The 24,157-nt window shown below is 40.6% G+C and overlaps 1 protein-coding gene across 1 annotated transcript; it reads right to left on the bottom strand.

The window, feature by feature from the left end:
* Nucleotides 1-18,686: 18,686 nt before the first annotated feature.
* On the bottom strand, nucleotides 18,687-23,832 carry LOC117289222 (UPF0547 protein C16orf87 homolog). Its single transcript, XM_033770237.1, has 5 exons — nucleotides 23,574-23,832; nucleotides 22,069-22,156; nucleotides 21,522-21,610; nucleotides 20,854-20,995; nucleotides 18,687-19,804 (listed from the first exon to the last, which is right to left on the bottom strand). The coding sequence occupies exons 1-5, from the start codon at nucleotides 23,607-23,609 to the stop codon at nucleotides 19,623-19,625; spliced, it is 537 nt and encodes a 178-aa protein (XP_033626128.1). The 5' UTR covers nucleotides 23,610-23,832; the 3' UTR covers nucleotides 18,687-19,622.
* Between the last annotated feature and the right edge of the window lie 325 nt (nucleotides 23,833-24,157).

The following is a 24,157-nucleotide window of genomic DNA, read 5'->3' as shown; positions in this document are numbered from 1 at the left end:
ATCGTGTCCCACAAACCTATCAATTTTTGTCCCTTATGCATTCAGTCTTATTAGTTAATATAATGGGTCTAGTTGTAAACATGTGTCGTATGACTGAGTGATGGTTATGACTGGAAGCTTAAAAGTGGCTGTGGAGTTCTTCATTTTCATATTGCAAATTCATATACAAACCCACGTCTTCTAACCCTGGCTGAAAGCGGAACCATGCAGCCTCAAGGAAACACCGAGTTGCTTATATCATAATGGAGGTACTGGTGATGTAAAGCGTCAACAAGGATTGCCAGGTATCCAGGATGTATTGAATGCAGGTCCCCGGAACACTGACATACAGTTGTTGAGAAAATGGTGGTTGAAACACCTCCCTCATACAGGAAGACTTTGCGGCCAAGACCAAGATCTATAGAGCTGTCTCTGCGGTTGGTGGTCGTGTAACACTTCACATAATTCAACCCCGCCGCGAATACCAGTGGACACTATTGGTAATGACTCAAAATAGTTATTAGCATAAAACCTTAATTGGTAACAAGTAATGGGGAGAGGTCGATAATATAAAACATTGTGAGAAACGGCTCCCTCTGAAGTAACGTAGTTTTCGAGAAAGAAGTAATTTTGCACAAATTTGATTTCGAGACCTCAGATTTGCACACAACTTCGTCGACAAGTGTTTTTCTTCTTTTCTTTTCCTTTTTTAACTCGTAACTTTTACGACCAATTGAGCTCAAATTTTCAAAGGTTTGTTAACGAAGTGAGAAGACTGGTATTAGACAATTACCAATCGTGTCCAATGTCTTAAAGTTAGAACACATTCACTGTCTCTTTATACTGACGTGGTGATAATGTATGCAACATTTAATATTAAAAGTGGGCGAAACATCAAAGCCAGACGAATATAACCCGTGAATCATTCAACGATCCGTCAACTGTTCTGACGATGAATTACTCACAGTTTTCTGCTTAATTGGACAAAATTGCGCCAAAGACATGAGTCTGATTATTAGCGGCCGCGATGTCACGTAATGACAGTGCACATGCTCAATCTCATCAAGAATGAGCAGACGACAAGGGGATATCACTTTCCCGCCCAAAACAAGAAAACTCACAAGCTTGTTTTTCAGCTCCGAGATTTACGAGGTTGTCAGCGCTTCTTTAGATTGAAACACCCCGTCTTACGGAGGAAAATAATCATCCTCTCGCTCGTAATATCTTCTGGTATTATCAAGCTGAGGTATTTTATGGCCATCTTGGGGAAAAGGGTCACTTGTTGTGAGCCGATTGGCGGGGGGGGGGGTGATATAGACAAGGCAATGACTCACAGCGTATAATGGAGATTTTAATCTGATGAGCGAACAGAAAGATAAAGATAAATACAACTTTTTTTATGTTTACGAAGTGTCGGATTTTTACGACCAGTCATCAATTTTGATCAGACTGGATATTGCACCAAACTGGAGAGACTCCAAACTCAGATTGAATCATTGTGAATGTGAGTGAAGTGAAGTTGCGTGTTGTACTATGTGCATTTATTTCCATACATTTTTTTACGTAAAGCCCCGAAAGTCATTCATGCACAGCAAAAAGATGACATCTGTGAACAACTATTAAATGCACTAGTTATGGGCGCTTTTTTTTGGCATCTTATTTTAAGTGAGCTCATCTATATCAGATTCCCTTATCGTGTTTTACAATTCAGATGTCCGTTTTTTCCCTTCAAACTAAAGCCTTCTTACTCACCATCTTCAAACACAAACAGTGAAGTGAGTCTGAAATCGAAAAATAACAGTGCTCCACCTATTTTTATGTAACCAATTTCTGATCATATTTGTGTGTAATTATAGGAACTAGCGAGACTCTAGAAACCCCCAAATCAGAATTGACCCGGATTTTGGGTCTCTGGGGATTGACATATTTCTCGGTTAGGCTGACTGGAATTGTTTTGAATATTTGGTGTTATTTTTCATTCGAACTTTTGCATTTTGATGACCGGTTTCGGGTTAGTTTGACATAGACTATTGGTCACACTGACCCAGAAATGTGACCCGGAAACCGTTTTTTTTAAGAGTGTAGAAGAAGAAGTTAGGTCTGAATTATTCAAAGGGGAGTGAGAGATAAAAGACGGTCCCGTACTTTTCAGAGGGAGAGGGGAGCTTTTGTCGAGTACGCTACTGTTGGTGGCCTATGTGTTGAACAAACACTGAATGATTCCAAAATTGGCCGCGCACATAATTTGAACTAATTCCAGGCCCATGAAACGTCCTACAGAGATCATGTCTTGAACTTACGGATTTTCTGTTGTTTGAACAAATAAGGCTTACAATGATTCTTTAAGAAAAACGTAAAAACCCTATCCAAAAATGGTTTACTCTCCCGTTTTGAGTATAGGTTGAGGGTTTCAACACTAATGTCGCAAACAGTGGGGAGGGGAGGGGGGCAACTTTGGGGGGGGGGGGGCAGAGGAACCCTTGCTCCTCCTCTATAGGTGCTCCACTAATGAGGTTGGGGGAAAGGGCATACAATAGTGAAGAGGGGGAAGGAATGATTTCTTAGCTTTCCCTACTAACCTGCCCCCCTTCCCCCACACATAGGGGGTAAATGGGAACAAAGGAACGTCACCGACCCTCTACAAACGCACCCCATTCTCGTCGCTACCGTCATTTATAGAGTGAAGCTATACGCTAATCCACCTCCCTCATACAAAGAAGACACAAAATTTACTAGTGGTCACGGATGAAATTCACATGGGATTTGACAAAAAGGAGAGCCCCACATTCGCGATGGGAAGGGTTTGACTTCATTCCCATCTACTCCAATCTATTTTTATTCCATGTAATGGAATGGAATTAGTTTATAGTGAGATTACGGAATGGAACCAGAAGTGAATCAGTTTAATGGTTATATGACGTGCGTAAAAGAGATATTCAAGATTGTTGACTGCATGCCCCATCTCCGCCTTTGTCATGAGAACTCTTCCTTTACGTTATGCCCTGGACACTTTTGGTCATACTCACAGTATTTTGTAGTATAAAAACTTACATGGAACTAGCAATGGAGAGCTAATGATAGTACACAACATTGTGAGGAACGGCTGCCTCTGAAGTAACGTAGTTTTTGAGTTAGAAGTTATTTTTCACTCGGTTATTAAAAGACTTCAGGCTTGGAGCCCTTTTAGGCGTCTGAAAGCAAACAAGTTTGTGCAACAAGTTGTTTTTAAAATTATTATTCTCTTTCAGCTTCGATTACCAATTGGGTCAAAGTTTTCACAGATTTGTTATTTTATGCATTATGTTTGGATACACCAAGTGAGAATACTGGTCTTTGACAAGGTGTCCGGCCGTCGATTTCACAAAGAGTTAGGACTCGTCTTATCTCGAGTTAGGACGAGTAACTCTTCCTAACTTAGGATTGATCTTAAGGTCTGCATGCTACAGTGCAGGGTTGGTACTCGTCCCAAGTCCTAAAACTAGTCTTAAGTTAGGAAGAGTTTTGTGAAATCGACGGCAGTGCCTTTCAAGCAATGTGAAACCATCTTACATCATGGACTGACTTACATTCTGATCAAAGAGAAAGGGCTTTGCCTTCCTTGCCTTGATTACTCAGCTTCAAGCTCACTTCACTTTGTTTGCATTGGTATCTCGCCTTCCTTTCTTTTGGGTGTTTTCTTCTCAACAACCCCCCGAATCACGGCCCAGCAAATATTAGTCCATGGCTGAATAAAGCCCTTTAGTCCTCGGCGACATCATTTTGGGCGATAGACATGACACCTTTGACGTCACAGGAGACATGTTTGGAAGTTTGGTAATTCCTCGTCCAACTCACAAGGGTGGTGTTCCCTTACACCGAGCCTGGGCACCACTCCTCGCGGCCCGTGTTTCACGCTCCGGTCCCCCAGGTGCGCTGGAATCAAACCCGGGGATTGGATCCACATCAAGATGGGTAAACAACGGGTCTCTGTTTGCGGTTTGCGGCTTGCGGCCAGGGCTGTGCCAATTTTCTCTCAACGGAACAGCCTCCCCTCCCATTAATATAGTGCTCGCAATTGTTGTGTTTGCATCTTTCCTTGATGTATCTGTGGCAGTACTTTTGACATTTGTTTTTCATCAGGTTGATGTTGTTATGCAGTGGAGAAAATGGTGTCTCCATCATTTTGCGTATAGATAGCCGACATCTTGTTTTTCCCCGGTATGCACAAACTGGTGAATATGTTTTTAGTTTTGCTTTACTTTTAGAAAAAAAATTTGTTAGCATAAAAACTTACTTGGTATCGAGCAATGGATATCTGTTGATGTAAAACATTGTGAGAAACGGCTCCCTCTGAAGTAGCTATAGTTTTTTGGAAATGTAATTTCTCACTCAAATATTAAAGTACTTATTGCCTGAAGCCTTTTAGTAGGCATCTGGAAGCACTCTTGTTAAAAACAAGAGTGTTTTATTATTTGTTTTATTTTCTTGGAACTTCGATGACCAATTGACTGAATTGAGTCCAAATTTCCACATGTTTTTTTGTATGCATAATATACACCAAGTGTGATCTCCGTTGTGTTGTATATCGTAGCCGCCAGCTTGCTTTGTTTTTCCTACACGCAAACATAGTGAATCTGTTGTTGGCTTTGCTTTACTTCTGGGCATTAAATAAAAGAGTTTGTTATCTCATTTGTGTATATATCGTAGTAATCTTTCTTTAAGTTCTTTTTCCTGTGCGCAAACTGCTGAATCTGTTGTTGATTTTGCTCTACTTCTGAACATCACAGAGTTTGGTATCTCCGGTATTTTGTTTATCGTAGCCGCCATGTTTCTTTCTTCTTCCTGTACGCAAACTGCTGAATCTGTTGTTAGTTGTTGCTTTATTTGTTGGTTGTTGCTTTATCTCTAAACAATGAATCAAGAGTTTCCAGTTCCATATTTTGCTCGTCATGATGTTTTTCCATCCAAATAAACGTTGATGATACTCACTGCTGAATCTGTTGTTGGTGCTTGCTTGATTTGTTGGTTGTTGCTTTATCTTTAAACAATAAATCAAGAGTTTCCAGTTCCATATTTTGCTCGTCATGATGTTTTTCCATCCAAATAAACGTTGATGATACTCACTGCTGAATCTGTTGTTGGTTGTTGCTTTATTTGTTGGTTGTTACTTTAAACAATGAATCAAGAGTTTCCAGTTCCATATTTTGCTCGTCAGGATGTTTTTCCATCCACATAAACGTCGATGATACTCACTGGACAAATCAATCAATATCAATCATATTTATAGGTACGATACATCATTGTATTTGTGAAGAGTTCAATCAATATCGACCATATTTAGAGGCACGATACATCATTGTACTATTGAAGAGTGAGTCGATCATTCTAGTCCCCTGCAGGTTTTCAATAAACAACAAATAAGATGGCTAGACAATTTCCAGTAAATGTTTGTGTTTTATTGGGGATATTTTGCACGTTCATGATATTATTTTGTACAAAAAATGTATGTTTACTAGGGAAAGTGTACGTTTTGACTTTTGGGACATTTAAAGATAATGGCAATAAAAAACTTACTTGTTAGCAGTAAATAAGCTTTCATTGTATAAAGTATTGTGAGAATCATTTCACTGACTTTGAGGTAATGTGGTTATATGAAAAAGGGTAGCAGTGTTTATCCCCCAAATTTGACTTACCTCGAAGAGAAATGTTTCTCAAAATGCTTTATACTACCCGAAGCTGGTGTATGGGCTTCTATAACTAAAAGTTGGTATAATAATTGCCATTTATAATTTTAAAGGCAGTGGACACTATTGGTAATTACTCAAAATAATTGTAGGTATAAAACCTTACTTGGTAATGAGTAATGGGGAGAGGTTGATAGTATAAAACATTGTGAGAAACGGCTCCCTCTGAAGTGACGGAGTTTTTGAGAAAGAAGTAATTATCCACGAATTTGATTTCGAGACCTCAAGTTTAGAAATTGAGGTCTCGAATCAAGCATCTGAAAGCACACAACTTTGTGTGACAAGGGTGTTTTTTTCTTCCATTATTATCTCGCAACTTTGATGACCAATTGAGCTCAAATTTTCACAGGTTTGTTATTTTATGCATATGTTGAGATACACCAAGTGAGAAGACTTGTCTTTGACAATTACCAATAGTGTCCAGTGTCTTTAACAGTGACCTTTTGTAGATCAAGTTTTTGGCAATGACATAAATCCCGCCTCACTGTGAATGGAGATGTATGTAATATGTATATAGAAGTTTCAGCTTAATAAGTCGTCAAGTTTTTTAGAAAAAAGATGAAAATCACAGAGCGATCTTTTCAGGGGAGTCGCGTCAGTACCAGTATGCCCTATCTAATGGTAACTTCGTTGTACATGCACAAATAATGTTCGTCTCCTGTGACGAATAATATTTCGTGACATTTAATTTGAACTCATTTCTCAAAGACTACAGCACCTCAGGGGACGCCTTTTACCATCATTCTTCAAACCGTGTATTGTTTAATGTAAAGCTGTGGACATTGTGTTTGTGTCATCCTACAAAAAAAGCACCCAAACCCTTTAAAGAAAACTCTCAACGAAGTTATCGTCCCATCCTTGGTTTAGTGAGAGTAACAGTCTTAAGTCCGGACATTGAATGAAAATGTCAAGACTGTAGCCAGAGGTAGGAGGAGGAAACCTTACACCCTCGTTCTCAAGCAGTTGTTTTTAGCAGTCCCATGTTCGTAATACTCCTCTGTACGTTATACAGAAGCATCCGCCCAAATCCTCAAGGTACAGCCCTTTACATCACTTCCTTGAGCTTCTCAGCCAGAAAAAAACCCATAAATGTCACGAACTGTGCTCAAAATATCCCCGATTGGGATGTGGTATCCCTCGATCGGGCCTTGTCTTGCTGAGTTGTATCAGCCAAAAACACACAGATGTCACAAACTGTGCTCATATCCCCCGATTAAGATGTCGTATCCCTCGATCGGCCTCAATGCCTTGCTGAGTTGTTTCGGCCAAAAACACACAGATGTCACGAACTTTGCTCATTTACGATTGGGATGTCGTATCCCTTGATAGGTCTCTTTCTTGTATAGACCTGTATCAGCCAAGATAGTCTCGTCAATATATGCATAAAAATGGCTTGATCCTGACAAAATTGCAACATTTTTTTTTTCGGCAATTATTTCTTGAAACCCGCCCAAACATAATATAACGGGAAGTAGGGGATATTATCATCATTTGCATATTCATGTAATATTTAAACTGCAGTTTTTTGTCGCCTCGACCTAATATCATCGAGCTGCTTTAAAGCAGATAACATTGTTCAACGTAAGTTTGTTTTATGGAGTACTTTGCTTAAAGCAGCAGAGCCATGGAGTTGGGTTCTGAAGTCATGAACAGTCTCTTACTTTGTATTTGTTTTGTCGGCTAAAACAATGGGGAGGAAATGAAAACAACAATGACTGTCAACAAGTGGAGACTCACGCGTCGGTTTATCTCTTCGGATAAAATTCTTTGTTTACACATCACTTCTTAAGAGTATACCTCTAAAGCACGAAGTCGAACAGTCTTCAGGGAGACGCGAAAGTGTCTCTTCCGATGTTACAGGGATTTTTGTTTATATCAAAACCTAGTTTTAGACAAAAAGGTAAGCTCTGTTACGTTTTACTGTATCACCCAAAGGGCCCTCTTAGATGTAGTTTAAGAGATGAAACGGCGCTGATAAATAACTCTTGAAACGTGAAAACAAGGTGAAGAGCGAGCCGGCGTGCGACACATGATGATCTCTGTACTTAAGGGGTCTGAGTGTTTTTTGTAGGACACAAAACACAATGTCCAAAGATTTACACTAAACTTACACAGTTTGAAGATAATGATAGTAGAAAGCTTCCATTAAAATATTACTTACCCTGAGGTGCTGTAGCTTTTAAGAAATGAGTAAAACAAGTCACTGAAATTATTTTATCTTCGTGACATTGTTTTACTATTTTCTCAAGAACGCTGGTTGCGTTTTTGAGATAGGCCTACTCCTGAACTAATAATAATGTCAAAACAGAAAGAATAATCTATATTGGAATATCAATCTATAAAAAGCGTTACCTTATCCACATTATGGGGATAACAAGTGATATTTTTTCACATAACCGTAGTACTTCAATGAGAAATGTTTCTCAAAATGCATTGCACTGTCCAAAGCAGATGCATTTTCTACCACTGAAGTTTGCTTGCCCATTAAAGACAGTGGACACTATTGTAATTGTCAAAGACCAGTCATCTCACTTGGTGTATCTCAACATTTGCATAAAATAACAAAACCGTGAAAACTGAGCTCATTTGGTCGTCGAAGTTGCGAGATAATAATGAAAGAAAAAACACCCTGGTCACACGAAGTTGTGTTATTCCAGATGCTTGATTTCGAGACCTCAAATTCTAAATCTGAGAAAATTACTTCTTTCGCGAAAATTACTTCAGAGGGAGCCGTGTCTCACAATGTTTTATAATATCAACCTCTCCCCATTACTAAGAAAGGTGGTATGCTAATAATTATTTTGAGTGATTACCAATAGTGCCCACTGCCTTTAATTTTCAGAGTCATTACCAAACGTATACAGACCCTTTAAAGGGATGCTGCAGTGAATTAAAATAAAACAGTTAATTTTGCTGTCATTTATTTCTGATATATGTATTGAACCTCAATAAAATGTGTTTTGTTTTTTCCCCGACATATCTCACTTGCGTAATTAGCGAATAAGTCATACCCCCCCCCTTTTTGTGGATTATTACCGCCCCCCTACCATCGACGTCACGTCGGGAATTCAAACATATCGTCGGCAAAAGAGTCTGGTCCCTAAGTACACGCGCCTAGGTACCAGGCCACACAGTGCACACGTCTCTATATGCACACAGCCAGGGGGTCCGACGGCTCGGGTTCCCGACATGACGTTACGTTTATGCCCCTTTTAGGGGCGGGGTGGGTTCCCCTAATCTCTTGAAAACCATTTTTAAAATACTTGCGCATTTAATAAAAAATAGATACAAATATTTCAGGTTTAAAAAGTCATGTTTAATCGTTTAAATTATTAAAAAAAACACTTCAGCCACCCTTTAAATATAATATGTTACTTTCAAAATAAACGCATCACACAAAAAAATGAGAGATTCGATACTTTGTATAATGCCGGAACTGGTATTCTGACACCAGCGGATATTACGTATTGCCCAAGGAGCGTCTTACTGACCAATCAGGGTCGGTATAGACTCTTTCCCAATGCTCCATCAGTCCTATAGCTAGCCACTGATTGGATCAAATCGCAGGCCCCTGGGGCATGCGCAATTTCCTTAAGCATTATAGACTTGCCAGTGATCACTCTCTCATCCTTGGTTTGTGTTCAGTTGTTCGTCTCTTTTTCCGTATTGCAGATTAAGCCCCGAGCATGCGAGGGGTTGTACTGCAGCAGGATGGCTCTCGCAGATTTTTAAAGGAAAATTTTCACAAGTGATGAAGACCCTAGCACTTATCAGAATCCTTCCATTTGCAGTTGCCATTGCTTATTTAATCCCAAAGAATACACAAGAAAGTCCATCTGAATGCGCCGAGGCAAATGCGCGCTGAAAGCTCTCTAACAGCACAACGTCAATACCGAACAAAATACAACGTGTGGAGAGTCCGGATATTTTGTCCACCAAGCGCGCCAAATGCCCCAGGTGATAAGGCAAGCCTTTCAGGATAAAAATACCTCCTGTGAAAACACTTCATCTTCTTCCTTTCCTCTTCCCTTATAATTGAGATTGACCGGTTGTGAAGAAGAGAGAAGAAGAAGAAGAAGAAAACCTCACGGATTTCTAAAGATTCTTCTGACGTTGCTTTGAGATCGTTCTACGGTAACCACACACGACTGCTCTTTATTCGATACGGCGCAATTGTTACCCCATCTTTGCAATATTTCCCCTTGATGTGTTTGATACTCGGATACAACGAAGTCAGCTTGCGATTTTCAGAATCGACGTTTTTTTGTTGGTGGCGCTTTCTTTCCGGGGGATTCTTGCACTTTTTGGGGATTGTGATCCGAACAAGCACATGAAGGGGGGTCTGTGAGTCCATAGACTCAACCACGTTCCATCTGTTATTGTGGTGGTAAAGTGATATTTTCCAAAATGTAGGGGGACACAATGCAATCTTGGGTAAACATATCATCGGCTTTGTGTATCGTCTATCGGGTATCGATTCTTTGCAAATGCCACAACAAAAGCTGATCTTTTGTCAGCCGTGTGTCTCATCAATGACCCATTGTCCCTGATGAAAAATTGCACCAGAATTTGATATTTTCCCCTCCTAATAAAATAGACATAGACACGTGTGTGGGGTTCCTTTCGGTCTGATAAATCTTCAGAAATGAACTGCAGACACGCCATCTCTCTAATCAACCGGCACTAACCATAATGATACACCCAATGTGCACGGGCCGAGGGAAAAGTGTGATGAAATTCACGTTTTTATAATTTATTTTATGTGCTCTGCCTAAGTAAAGCCTGATCCTGATGTACTAATGTAGGCTAATAGTATTTACATTAATTTTTAAAGTGCGGTAAAGATTCATTTAGCGTGCACGTACTTCATAATTTAGGATTGTTTTAAAGTGAAGGAACCCTCGTACTTATACTTTTGACATCAACTAGTTTTTAATGGCCAATGGTTCGCCTTTTCTGTTCAGCCACTTTGAACATAGCAAAACGTACACCATTGATGACGATTCAAGTTAAAAATAAAAGATGTTAAATTTGCAAATTTGACATCTATCATTGCTGTACCCGTTGACAAATTATATGATTCGAACTGCCTCTAGCTACCGGGCAATCTAGGTAGTTTAGTTGGTAAGACACTGCTCTAGAATTGCAAGGATCGTGGGTTCGAATCCCATCCGAGTATGCCTGTGACAGTTTTTCACAGGACTCGGGAAAGTACTGAGTATACAGTGCTTAAACACACATCGGTGTATGGGTAAAAACCAAAAATTGATATTCAAGTTACTTTCAAAGGATGTTTTCCCTCTTTAGTTTTGAAGTTTCTCTTTTGCAATCTTCCGCATCAATCCGGAGTGAAACCTATGGTATTAGTTTTCTACAACGAATAAGTGGCGTCTCCAAAACAGCACTTTTAAATCCAGCTGCAGCTTTGCGAATCGTTCTATTCCTACATGCAGATGGTCCAGGTAGGCCTGTATGATTGATAAAAATCAATCAACAATTTTGACTATCAATCGCTGATGATAAGTCCATTCAAGTACCAACCCTACGGAGAAAATCGTGATTTTGAAGTCCACCCAAATCACGATTGTTTTTCCGATCAATTGAAATGATCATAGGGGTTATCATGACCCAAAAGTGGCGAAACAAAACTAATATACGTATACTATACATTGTTTACTTCTAGTGTACGTACACGATAAGTTATCGCTTGTGTACACGATAAGTTCTAATGTTTGTACATTATTGGTTTTGCACTTCTAGTTCGTTATAAACGATAAGTTTAAATTGATCGTGTGCGGACACAATAAGTTATAGTGTACGTCCACGATAAGCTATCGTACGAACATTTTTGACGGTAAGTTTAGATTTAACGTGTTTGTACAGGATCAGTTTTGGACTAGTCTCGTACGTACACAAAATAAGCTATATTATACGTACACGATAAGTTTTCGTGTACGTACAACAAGACAAGAGAGATTATTTTGTTTTCATGTGGCGGCAATAAGCTTCCGTAAGTAATCCCCCCCCTAACAACAACAACAACCGAAACACTTTTTAGGACCCCTTCAAAAAGAAAGGCTCTTCTTGGAATGGTCAGGCAATCAATGATGCGGACCAATGCCGTGTATCTCTTTCAATCCATCTCAGAGAGAGAGAGAGAGAGCCATCGGCCTACCGATAGAGACTATCACATTTCCTCCCTTGAACAAAAAAATGGCTTCCACACCACACGATGAAGGGCCGGACCAGGTGCACCTGACGCTTTGCTTGTGTTAGGTAAAGGAGAATGATTGACTGACGATGAAAATATTTGGGATTGCAGCATCACCTCATTTTGACTAGGGGGTGATCACGGATGTAGTCACTTAGACTGGGGGAGTTTGGTGGGGAGGATGATGATGATGATGCATGGCATCTTGGGAGATGGTTCGGTTGTAGCTCCATGGTTTGGGGAAGGCAGCTTTAGTACAATGAGGGGTGAGGAGGAGGAAATGTGGGTACGGTTTGAGTGTCGGCTGAGTGACGATGGGTACGGGGTGTGTTTGTTGGGGAGTGGGTAGGGGCAATGAAGGTTGTCTTACGTTAACGACGAGAGAATGGTGTGGGCCTCGTGATTAGATGCTGGAGCAAGGTAATGGTGGAAATTGGGGATCTTTTGAAATGTTGGCTGAGTGACGATGGGTACGGGGTGCGTTTGGGGGGGGGGGGGTTGTGGGGTGGGGCGGTCAATGAAGGTTGTTGGGAGATGGTTCGGGGAGGCAGCTTCGTACAATGTATGGTAGAAAATGGGGTACGTTGTGAGATGTTGAGATGTTGGCTGAGTGGCAGTGCCTGTGCATGGGTGTGTTTGGGGGGGGGGGGGGAGGTTGTCGCAGTTCATGCACGAGGGAATGAGGTGGGGAGTAAACGAGGGCCGTGAAAGTGTTTGAGGTTTGAGGTGGGAAGTGGGGGCCTGCTATCGTGAACATAACGGTTCATCATGGGAAACACAGAGGAAGTAAAGGGTCACCATGAGGATGCTTGGCATGAATGATGGGGGAGGAGGCATGGGAGCAGATAGGGGAAGCTTTTATATCATTGGATGAGGGCCGCTTATGGTAATAATTGTGGCGACGATGCTCAACAGAAAGGAATGAATAATTAAATGAGCATGAAGGGAATGTAAGAGATACATAATCAGACTGAATGAGCTTGCATGCGATAAGGGGCTAAAAGGGTGGATTGATCACTAGGTGACGGCTGTCTAGTAACATCCGTGCGCAATAAGCTGATACATAAAGGCACTGGACACTATTGGGAATTTACTCAAAAGTGTTATTAGCATAAAAACTTACTTAGTAACGAGCAACGGAGAGCTGTTGGTAGTTTAAAGTGTTGTGAGAACGACTCCCTTTGAAGTTACATAATTTCTGGGAAAGCTTTAATTTTTCACTCAAATATTATTTGTGTTAAAAGACTTCAGGCCAGAAGCCTTTTAGGCATATGAAAATACACACATTTTGTGCAAAAAGGGTATTTTTTATAAATGATTTCTTGCAACTTCGATGACCAATTTGAGTCCAGAATTGTCACAGAGTTGTCTTTATGCATTTTGGGCACACCAAGTGAGAAGACTGGCCCTTGACAAATTACCAAAGGTGTCCAGGTGCCTTTAAGAGAAAGCTACCCGTGTAATAATTAATATCTGAACTTATACAATAATTAAAGAGAGACTGATAAAGTCGGTCTCGCACGACAGGCCAGATGACCAATCACTCTTCATCTATAATTCAGTCTAGAACGTTGATCACTCCATTATTAACGTTAATGGATAAATAGCAAAATGTACAAACCGAGAATGGCATACATAGCGTGGAACGGTTTTTGATAGTGGCTTGTGTTCGATGATTATGAAATGTTCCTGTAAACTTGCTTGTGGTGTGAATTTTTACTACAAACTTGTCCTGTGGTATCCCCCTATCCTACTTGAGCTTGAATGGTGATTTTGCCAATTTCCTACAAACTTGTCCAGTCATACTGTATCCCCTTTTCGTACATTGTCTGCGCACTGTGCCCTTTCGACAATACCCTGTCCGGTTTCCTATACATTTGCCTTTATCTGATGATTATGCCCTTACAAACTTGTCCAGTGATTATGCCCTTTTCATACGAACTCGTTCTCCTCTTGCCAAAATGGCACAAGTAAAAGGGTGTCAATTGGAATAAACAACAAAATAACATAGTCGAAACATAGCCATGGTATTGTTAGGCCTAACGGTGGCGTGAGTGTGTGTCCGGTGCCGCATGCAATAATGTCATCTGTGCAATACTATACGGAGGACATTATTGCATATGACGGTTTTGCATATGCAATCGTGTCCGTCCGGACGCTGCTGCATAACGCAATTGTGTCCGCCCGGACACATTTGCATATGCAGTTGTGTCCGCCCCCGTGCAAAGCCGTCCTTGCAGTAAATTAAACGCCCTTGGTCGACGGAACACGTTCGCCATTTTTTTTTTACAAGCTATATTAAAGTGCATGTCATGAATGACATGTGAAATGTTCGGCCGTTGGGTATTCGCTGCAATCATAAAATACGTGAACATTCATGCTGCATATTATACGTTATATTATACGTTATATCTGCCGGACGATTTTGCATAGCCCGGACACGATTGCATATGCAAAAGTGTCCAGGGCGGACAGTATTGCATGGCAGACATAATTGCATCTGACACCGGCATATACACTTTCTGCATTGCGGTCCCGTGGCTGTATTCAAGCTCTTTTATTACGAACACCCTACAGCCAGAATCAAAGGGTACGGAAACCCCATAAATACTAATATTATTTTAAATGTTTCTTATAGATACGTAGCCTTACTGGCGATTCAGATTGGTCGCAACTGGTTTGATTGATCGCGACATGTTTGATTCAAACCTATACTACATTTTTGACTGAACCAAGCCCTGCCCACTGGTTGTTCACATGAAGGTAAACCCGGCGCGAGTATTATAAAGTCAAGTTTGTTGAACCGCCGCCTGGTCCGTGGTGCATAAAAAAACACGATTTATGTAAACTTGGGACCTGGGAGTTCCAAGCAAATCCTCAAATGTGTGCATCCCGAGCGTGCGTCATTCGAGGGAAAAACTTCCGCGTAGAAAATCGAGCAAAACAAAATTGGAATCAAAATATTCGCTGATAGCCTATATGAGATGAGGGTGGATTAAAGGATCGAATAATTGGGAGCAATTAAAACTTGGGGGATGTGAACATAATTATAAGTAGTTGTTTTCTTTTAAGCAATAATTAGTAACCAAAAAGCCATTTGGTCAATCTGGGAGAAAAACAAAGTTGGAAAGAAACTGATTTCAAATGCGGGTAGGTATGGGTATAATCAGTGACAAGCCCCCAGAAGTAAGGACAGATAGGGGTGGGAGCGTTTATTTACCGGAGGTCCTTGAAGATTGACATAGCTTATGCTCTTAGTATGGCATTGCTGCTACTGTACAACTTCCAGTAGTCACCCATGACAGAAGTACCAATATAAGACTGTTCAAAGTCGTACATTCACAACCACAGAAAATAGCGCCCTCATGCGGTAGTTACTTGTCACTAGTGGGAGGGGCAGCGACGGGAGGGGGAAATCGCTGGCGTACATTGTTGTTTTCTTTAAACCTAACCTAAAACTCACTCGAGGATCCAGTAAAACAACATTAATTGGTGGCAAATAAAATGAAACTAAACGGAGAGGTACAGCGATGGGGTGGGGTGGGAGGGGGGGGGGGGGCGTAGCAAACGGGGGTTGAAGTTAAAGAAACAAAAGCAATAAACTGTCACCCTTGTGCATTAGATTTTTCCCCTCTTATGTCATCGGCGACTGCTCTTTGTACCCCAGTCTGAGTTAAATTGTGGATGAAACTTCATTTCAATTTATTATTTGTTCCCTCATCTTATTCCAAACATTTTCATTAAATTGCAGATGCGACAATAAACAGCAATAACCAACCAGACAATAAACAGCAAATCAAACTATTTGGCTACCTAAATTGCAGAGTGGTTCACTCCTTTATTTTTTACGTCATAAAATATACTTTATATCCATTAAAAAACGTCCCGTCAATTCCTGTTCTCATTATAACATTTTGGCACACCCAGAGGGTGAAATGAACATTCAAATAATAATAATAAAAATTGCACATTTCCAACATTTCCAGAGGGTTTTGCCTTTATCTCCCGCAAAAGCGAAATTGAAAATTCAGAAACGGCAATCCAGACAAGTTTACTTGATGTTAAACCGCCACTAAAATATCCCTAGCCGCGAAATCTGATTTCATTGTTTACAGTGTCTGCTGCGTTCTGGTTAATTCGGTTATAGTTCTTTGCGACACGTGTTTTATGTTCCAATTTTTGTTTCGCCGTCTGCCGAAGTACAGTTATTAAGAGGGGCCGTTATGTGTGCTTATACTCGGGGGAAACACCATTGTCATAACACAATTTGTACCCGTTCTCTGTGTGTGCCGCATTATGACCGCCAGAAACAACGAGACTACCCCACAAGCGAGAATCAGCTGTTCCAGTCGGCGGCTAGTCTCTTCCTCCAGCATAAAGGAAACAATGTCACAAGAGGGCGCTGTTTAGATTATGCAAAGGTGCAACAGGAATTTCTTGGGGTTTTTTTTGCATCTGAATGCCCAATTTCATAGACGGTATTCGAACCGGGACCAGGTGGTCTGAGTTACTGAGACAGTCCCTTAGACCACTGCGCCACGATGTTGGTGATTAAGGACGGGTCTTTACATGGTCTTAACCATGGATTCCAACGGGGCGGGGCAAGCCCAACTAAATGGGGTGAAACGTTCAAACATCAATAATTTGTAGTCCCTACCAATTTTCTAGGTAGATTGATACAAGATTTATTTTAAACAAAATAATGTGAAAGTTAAGTGATATGTTATGCTCAATTTTTAATATGGGGAGTTACAGTTATTCGCCCCTTATTAAAATACCCCTATACCAGTGTAAGTTTCCGAGCAGCAATCTTAAAAAAAAAAAGTCCCTACACCTCCCCCAGGGGACCATTTTTGTTGTACGGCCTATGCCATCCACAATACCTCAAGTCACTATTCAACATTACTATCATTTTTTTTTTTTTTGGGGGGGGGGGGGGTGGAGATATTTTTGTAACTCCACGGGCCTTGTCAAATTGCCCCCCCCCCCCACCCCTCCCCTCAGTTCTGGCACATGGACAATGTGTATCGTGCTATGCTATTTTAATAATGTATTATCTTTATTCATAATATCATGATTATTAATAAATAACCATTATTTTTCATAGCCGGTATTTATAGACATCCAAATGGAATGCCCCGAGCAATAAAAGTGACAAGGAAAAGTTGCAATGCAAAAAAAGAAAGATAAAGAATGACAAGTAAAAATTGGACTGGGGGATGCAATTGGGGAAGTGAAGGTTCAACACAATCAAATCAACAAGGTTTACAGATACAAAACAAATACCTGAACACAAATCGCTAGTTTTTTATGTAGTTTATTAAATGAATAGACAAGCATGCATGAACATTATTTATAAAAGTTACTATATTTACACTGTACATCGTTCATTAAACTGTTAATTATAAAAGGCACTTTGCATCTTTAATCGTGTCACATGATACTATCACCTCAAGAGATAATAAGACTTAAAAGCAGTGGACACTATTGGTAATTACTCAAAATAATTATCATCATAAAACCTTTCTTGATTACGAGTAATGGCGAGAGGTTGTTAGTATAAAACATTGTGAGAAACAGCTCCCTCTGAAGTGACAAGAAGTAATTTTCAACAAATTTGATTTTGAGACCTCAAGTTTAGAACTTGAGGTCTCGAAATTAAGCATCAGAAAGCACACAACTTCGTATGACAAGGGTGTTTTTTCTTTCATTATTATCTCTCAACTTCGACGACCGATTAAGCTCAAACTTTCACAGGTTTCTTATTTTATGCATATGTTGAGAAACACCAACTGTGAAGACTAGTCTTTGACAATTAACAATAGTGTTGTCCACTGTCTTTAAAGGAACATTACAAAATTGGTAAGGAATAAAACTTGTCCAAGATCACAGATTTGACATAAAACTTACTCAGTCTATTGATGATGATAATAGAAAACATTCCTTGAAATATTTCTGTCTGAAATCTCACATTTGACGAGAAATAAATAAACCGACATCCCATTCAGAGTTTATCGCTCAGTGAGTGTTTAACTTTTTTATTTTGTTTAATCAGTGTCATGCAAAAATGTGTTACTAGTTTTTCACAATTTTCTCCTGACCCAGATGGTCGATCAATCTGAAACTTCTACAGGTTGGTCAGTTTATGTATTCGGTGGATTACTAGAAAAACCAATTCTGTAATGTCTCTTTAATTTGCTTCAGTCTTGAGATTCTTCAAAACACCAAGTTGTTTATTTTTAAACTTAACTACCCCAATTTGGAAACATAATCTACCTCAATTGTTAGAATCCTCCGAGGATGTCAGTGGTTTCAGCAGCACATGTAGGGTAAAAATCATCTGCTTTCCTATTTACGCCCATGGGTCACTTAAAAAACTTTTTTTTTTTTTTATGAGAGCCTAACATCACAAGGCCAGACGGCCACTTTAAGGTGAGGGCTACACTTAACTGATTTTGGCTATTGACCCAAATAAATGCAACTTCCTAACTGCCCAAAAAAAAAGGAAATGGCCGATCACACTTAACTTTTGTACACTGTTTTCAAGTTTTCTATGGCACTGTTTTGAAAAGAAAAAGAGGAAATCAGCTGATCAGCGGTAAAAATGTTTATGTGAGAGATCAAAACATCACAAGACAAGATGGCCACTTCAAGGTGAGGTTACACTTATTCTTTTAGCCCTGAGCAACTTTTTAAAATAATTTTCATTAATGTAATTGGGGGGCTTATCATCCTTACTCGCAGCTAGAGCTGAATTGCGAAGGACGCGGCTAAAACGTGTTTGAGAAGCAGGCATGCAAGAGCCCATTCAGATGCCAGCCACATCAACCCATTATGACCACGGAGCACGATCAAGATCGAAAGTATTTGATGTTTTCCTGAGGGAGGAAATCTGGACAGTCTGGAAAACCCTCGTGGCACAGCAGAGAACCAACGCACAACTCAACTCACATATGGCCCTGGCCGGGGATCGAACCGGGGTCACCTTGGTGAGAGGCGAGCGCTTTACGCACCAGCCAACCGTGCCGGCCAGGATTACATTTATGAGTTATTGCCTGACAAACAAGGCTACTTTAAGGGTGTGGTCTACACTTAACAACTGATGCTGTACACTTGAGTATAGACCCAAATCAACTGTCACCAGGGGCAAGCTGCCACCTACTCATGGGGCTGAAACACGGTTACCCCCTTCACAGTCTGAATGGATGTAGGCATGGGTATCATCAACTAGGAGCCTGGCTGTCAGAGCAGAAAGCAATCTTTCCCAACTTTTTGCAAAGCAAATATGGTTAAGTGCATAAGTGTCATTACTGGGATTCAGCCAACACTCTTCTGCTCTGTATGTAAAAGAACCTGGTACACTTTGTTAAGATGAGGTGTTTGCCGTGGAGATTCTGGCATGGTTGGCTGCAGATTTCTACACTGTATATGTATACCTTCTAATCTAAATGCCCTGAAAAAGGTTTCATAGCCTGAATTCTGCGCTTTTAATATGATCTCTTCCAGCCCAGGGCCCACTTTCATGGCTCTCCTTACCGACAAATTCTGCCTATTTGATTTGGACAAGATGTTCCTTTATTAAACACAAATGTAACTTTCTCACTTCAACTTTTGTAGATTTTGCAATCTGTCACTGACTGCTATCACACAGTCTTTTAAGTCTCTCAACAAGCAAAAATAACGTAACATCCACTCTCCGATATATTTATCTATGTGTCACCTTCCCTGAAGACATACTGTGTATCTTCCACCATGGCGTTCTTGGTGTCTGCTGGTCCATTCCATTGACTCTGAAGCTTACGGTTGATCTCACTTAAGACGACGCAGTAATTAAAGGAGTTCTCCGTGGACAGGTTGGAGTACATGTCCTCCTCTTTGTGGTCCTTGGCATCTGAGGTGAATGCACAGAAGGAAAAGAAACAGTCAGTAAAATACAATCCTACTATTTCAAAATGAAAGAACCTAGTGAGGATACAACTATGCCAACCCACCCCTTATTTTTTTCGTGTGCAATTTGATTTCCAAAATGGCAAGCATGGAAGACAACAGACTGCATGCAATTCAGGATTGATACTTCACAGAGGCAACAAAGGCAACTGTCTCCATGCCTCTGGAGGCCCTTCAAATGCTCTAATAGAAATATAACAGTTTCCTCATAGGTGCCCATTACCATAAAGAAAATGCCTCGGTGCCCTTGCCATTTCAAAAGCAAAGCAAAGCAAACAGGACTTACTTAGTTGAACTATGGGCAACGATAACCCTTACATGAACTTAAAGGCAGTGGACACTATTGGTAATTACTCAAAATAATTATCAGCATAAAACTTCACTTGGTATCAAGTAATGGGAAGAGGTTGATAGTATAAATCATTGTGAGAAATGGCTCCTTCTAAAGTGACGTAGTTTTCGAGAAAGAAGTAATTTTTCAACGAATTTGATTTCGAGAGACCTCAACTTTAGAATTTGAGGTCTCAAAATCAAGCATCTGAAAGCACACAACTTCGTGTGACAAGGGTGTTTTTTTAATTTCATTCATATCTCGCAACTTTGACGATCCATTGAGAATAAATTTCAACAGGTTTGTTATTTTGTGCATAAATTTTGAGATACACAAAGTGAAAAGACTGGTCTTTGACAATTACCAAAAGTGTCCAGTGTCTTTAAGCCAATGCTTCAGTGGAGCCGGAATCAGTGACCTTGGTATAGCACCAATACATCAAATCATGAGCACATGCATGACCTTCTTTACAGTCTACAGCCCTTTTCAAAACCACAGCTTCGGCTTTGAATTCAGCTTAAAGCTGTCCTCGCGCCTGAAGCCCTGAGCCCATACTCAAAGCCCCACAATTGTCAAACAACTGCGGGCACCAAGCTAGCCTTAGCCGAATCTGGAGCGGAAGCCATTGATTAGAAAAGGGCCATTGTTTATACTGAGCTGACCTGCATTTGAACTCTCCCCTTTGACCTTTGTCTTGGAGCTTTTATTCAGTGTTCCTTTCTTTCTTGGACGTCCTCTGTGTCTCTTCTTGGGACTTTTAGGGACGGAGCTAGTGCTCCCACATCGTTCAGCCTTATTGGACAACTGTAAGGAGCACAATAAGAAGTTAATATTATTTCCAAAAAATGTTACCACAGTAACTGAACCAAAGAGTAAATTAAGTCATGTTCAATACTTTTTGTAATAGCACAAAGTAATATATTTTCTGAGTTTCTGAAACACATACAAAAGAGGTTACCAGTGGATGTTGGAAGACAGTCGATTTTTACCTTCTGAGCAAACAAATGATCTACTAATTCTTTTTGAATAATAGCATTATTTTGTAATCACTTTTTTTTTCTGAAGGTGTCGTGGTGCAATATGCTACCAAAACCAGCAACACCCGGGCGAACCCCATCTCTTTTCGGAAAGTGCACTGGGTCCAACGGCTTTACATCCCATCCGAAGGACAAACATCATGGTTAAGTGCCTTGCTTAAAGGACACCGGTGTCACAACCGGGACTACAACCCACAATCTGCTGATCAGAAACACCAGAGTTTTAGTCTGGTACTCTTAACCGCTAGGCCCCGACCGACCAAAAAAGATTGTAAAATGACTGAGTGACTTACCCGACGTAGCTGAGTTTCAAACTCACTGGCGCTGTAATAATCTGGCCTCTCCCTCTTCACTCTACCTGTCCTTCTGTTCTTGTTTATTTCTATGGAAACAAACGTCAAAACAAATTATTAAGATGCAAAGCTAAGCAAAGAGCGTCTGTATCCTCTTTACCTCGTGTGACTGGGAAGAGAAGCCCCCACCTGTCTCTCTAGTCTCTACAACACCTACAATTTGAAAACTTGCGGTTTGGATATAAAAGGGGTGTGGTTTTTTTTCCAAAATGGTTAGTTCATGTCTTTCAGTGTAAGATCAATGAAAACATGAAATCAGGAAAAATGGGCAACTGAAAAACTTTCATTGGCCCAAAAGGAAACATGAGGTTATGAGGTTGCTGATTTGAGTAATTTACATTTTGCCGTATTAAAACGACATCATTCTCTAGCAATTTCCATTTCTTAAGTTGAGTTGCTCCCTTTTGCTAGTCGTTTGTTGATTGTAAATCAGGGAGACTACCAAATGTATTGTATTTGCCTGCACGAGACTGGACTTGGATATTACCTGATGATGGTGGGTCTGGTTTGGCTTGGTAGACCCTTCTCTGGAAGAACTCATAGCCACAATAACAAGCCTTACACGCCACTGGTACCTGCAATCATAGATGAAGGAAATTAAAAGATTTTTAAAAATTAATTAGGTGAAGTTTCGGATTTCACCATCCATCTCGACAACTTTCTTTTGTATAGTGTTTGTTCTGAAAAGAACCGGTGGTTAACGACTCAACCTTCTCAAGTATGCTCTGATCGCATTCAAGAGAATGCTGGACTCTGTTGCTTGATTTTGCCCCGAGTACGTTGCACATGCACACTGCACACTTGAACAACCTTTCATTGGTTAACTTTTGATCCACTTCCATTCACAAAAGGAGGATCAATGCGCGATCATACTCAAGTGGGAACACGACCACGATTCACATGAGCAGCTAATCGTTTTGCGGGGTCAGGATCTCGTAATTGTCGATCCCTTGAGCTGGTAGCTGGGACTGACAACACTGGAGCTGGGACTGACAACACTGAACTGGCACTGGCTGCTTTAGGTTTTTTTTTTTTTCCCCATGAAGCATGTGATATTTTTATGATTTCTTTTTACAACAACCATCTAAACAAATTGTCTTAAAACTTTAAGAAAGGGTTAGCCACACAGTGTGTGTCCCTTTCATTTTTTAAGCCTGGTTCATCTCCTGTTGAGTTTGCATGATCTAAATTTGCTTGGCTTTCATTTCATAGTTTGAATCTTCACACCTTCCTCAGGCTTTCTAAATTTGATTTAGTACTGTTAAGTTATTTGTATACTTTTTTAGGTGTTCAGGCAACTCGGTTCGCTAGACAACTAATAGTTCGGACCACTCGACGGTTGAGACAGCTCGACCATTCGGCAACTCGACAGACGTTTTTTTTCAACTGTCAGACAACTCGTCTTAGGACCAAGACATGTCGACGGGAGGATGGCTGTGACGGGGGCCTCAGCATGGGGCTCTGGAAGGGTGCAGGCGGGTTAGGGTTAGGGTTGGGGTAAGGGTTCGTGTTATAGGGTGAGGGTTACTCTGGTTAGGGTTAGGGTTAGGGTTAGTTGCGATAACGTAACCCTCCTCTTCACTGTCGAAGAAGGGTTACGTTGTTGCAACTAGTTTAGGGTTAGGATTTACACTTTTATATCAGGAAATTTGTGTTTACAAGTCAGTAACTGAGCCTTGAGGTCAAACGTTCAACCATCCACTTGTCTTGGCTATCTGTCGAGGTGTCTTAAAGTCGAGTTGTCTGAACCGTCGAGTTGTCTCAAGTCAAAGTCTAGTCTAGGCTGTCTGAACCGTCGAGTTGTCTGAACCGTTGAATTGTCCGAACCATTGAATTGTCCAAACTGTTGAAGTGCCGGACAGTTGAGCTACAACAGTCTCAATATGGAGCTAAATCATGGTCTCAACCATCGGTTTGTCCAAACGGTCGAGTTGTACGACGGACGAGTTGTCTGACTCTAACAACATCCCTCTTTCTTTTTTATGTACCAACCTGTTGGTCACAATCTGGACACTGTTTCATCACCATCGTGCAGCAAGAATTGATCCCCAAACTGCACCACACTCCTCAGGCACCCGTCCGGGGTCACACCTCTGCTGTGTTCGGAATCACAAACTAGCATTGATCAATCTTGTCCATTTCCCCTGATTGTTTAACCAATGAATTAGACTTAGAGTAAACAGTACATTTTTAAAGGACACTGTCAGATGATGATGCAGAGCTGCTAAAGTGTTTTAATCCGCGGTGTGTGTGTGTGTTTTCCGGTTTGATGATTTACGTCTGACCATGGCACGTTTCATTTTTTATAAGGGTAGGTTTTTCGACCTCCATGGTTTTATATACTTCTCCTTTGAAAGTAAAAGCCTATTTGGAGCGTATGCTTTGAATTATATTTCTATTTGAACCTTATGCTGATTGAATTGCTTTATTATAGTTTGCCACATTTTAAAGAAATTATAGGATTCTCAATCATTGATGTGTAATTAATTAACAAAGTTTATAGCAACCCTATTTGTGTATTGGTATGGTCCAAACGTAGCCGCTTATCTAGCATAGCGCCCCCCCTTCCTCTCGCG

Source organism: Asterias rubens, chromosome 4 (genome assembly GCF_902459465.1).
Source record: "Asterias rubens chromosome 4, eAstRub1.3, whole genome shotgun sequence".
Lineage (NCBI taxonomy): Eukaryota > Metazoa > Echinodermata > Asteroidea > Forcipulatida > Asteriidae > Asterias > Asterias rubens.
This window is presented reverse-complemented; position numbering and strand designations above follow the sequence as displayed.

What these genes read in the sequence shown, in the direction of transcription:
- LOC117289222 (XM_033770237.1), bottom strand. Translation starts at nt 23,609, where the DNA reads ATGGTGATGAAACAGTGTCCAGATTGTGACCAACAG. An exon ending in GTCCAGATTGTGACCAACAG is followed by an intron (nt 22,157 to 23,573) that starts GTTGGTACATAA and finishes CTATGATTGCAG; the next exon opens with GTACCAGTGGCGTGTAAGGC. An exon ending in TTGAAACTCAGCTACGTCGG is followed by an intron (nt 20,996 to 21,521) that starts GTAAGTCACTCA and finishes TGCTCCTTACAG; the next exon opens with TTGTCCAATAAGGCTGAACG.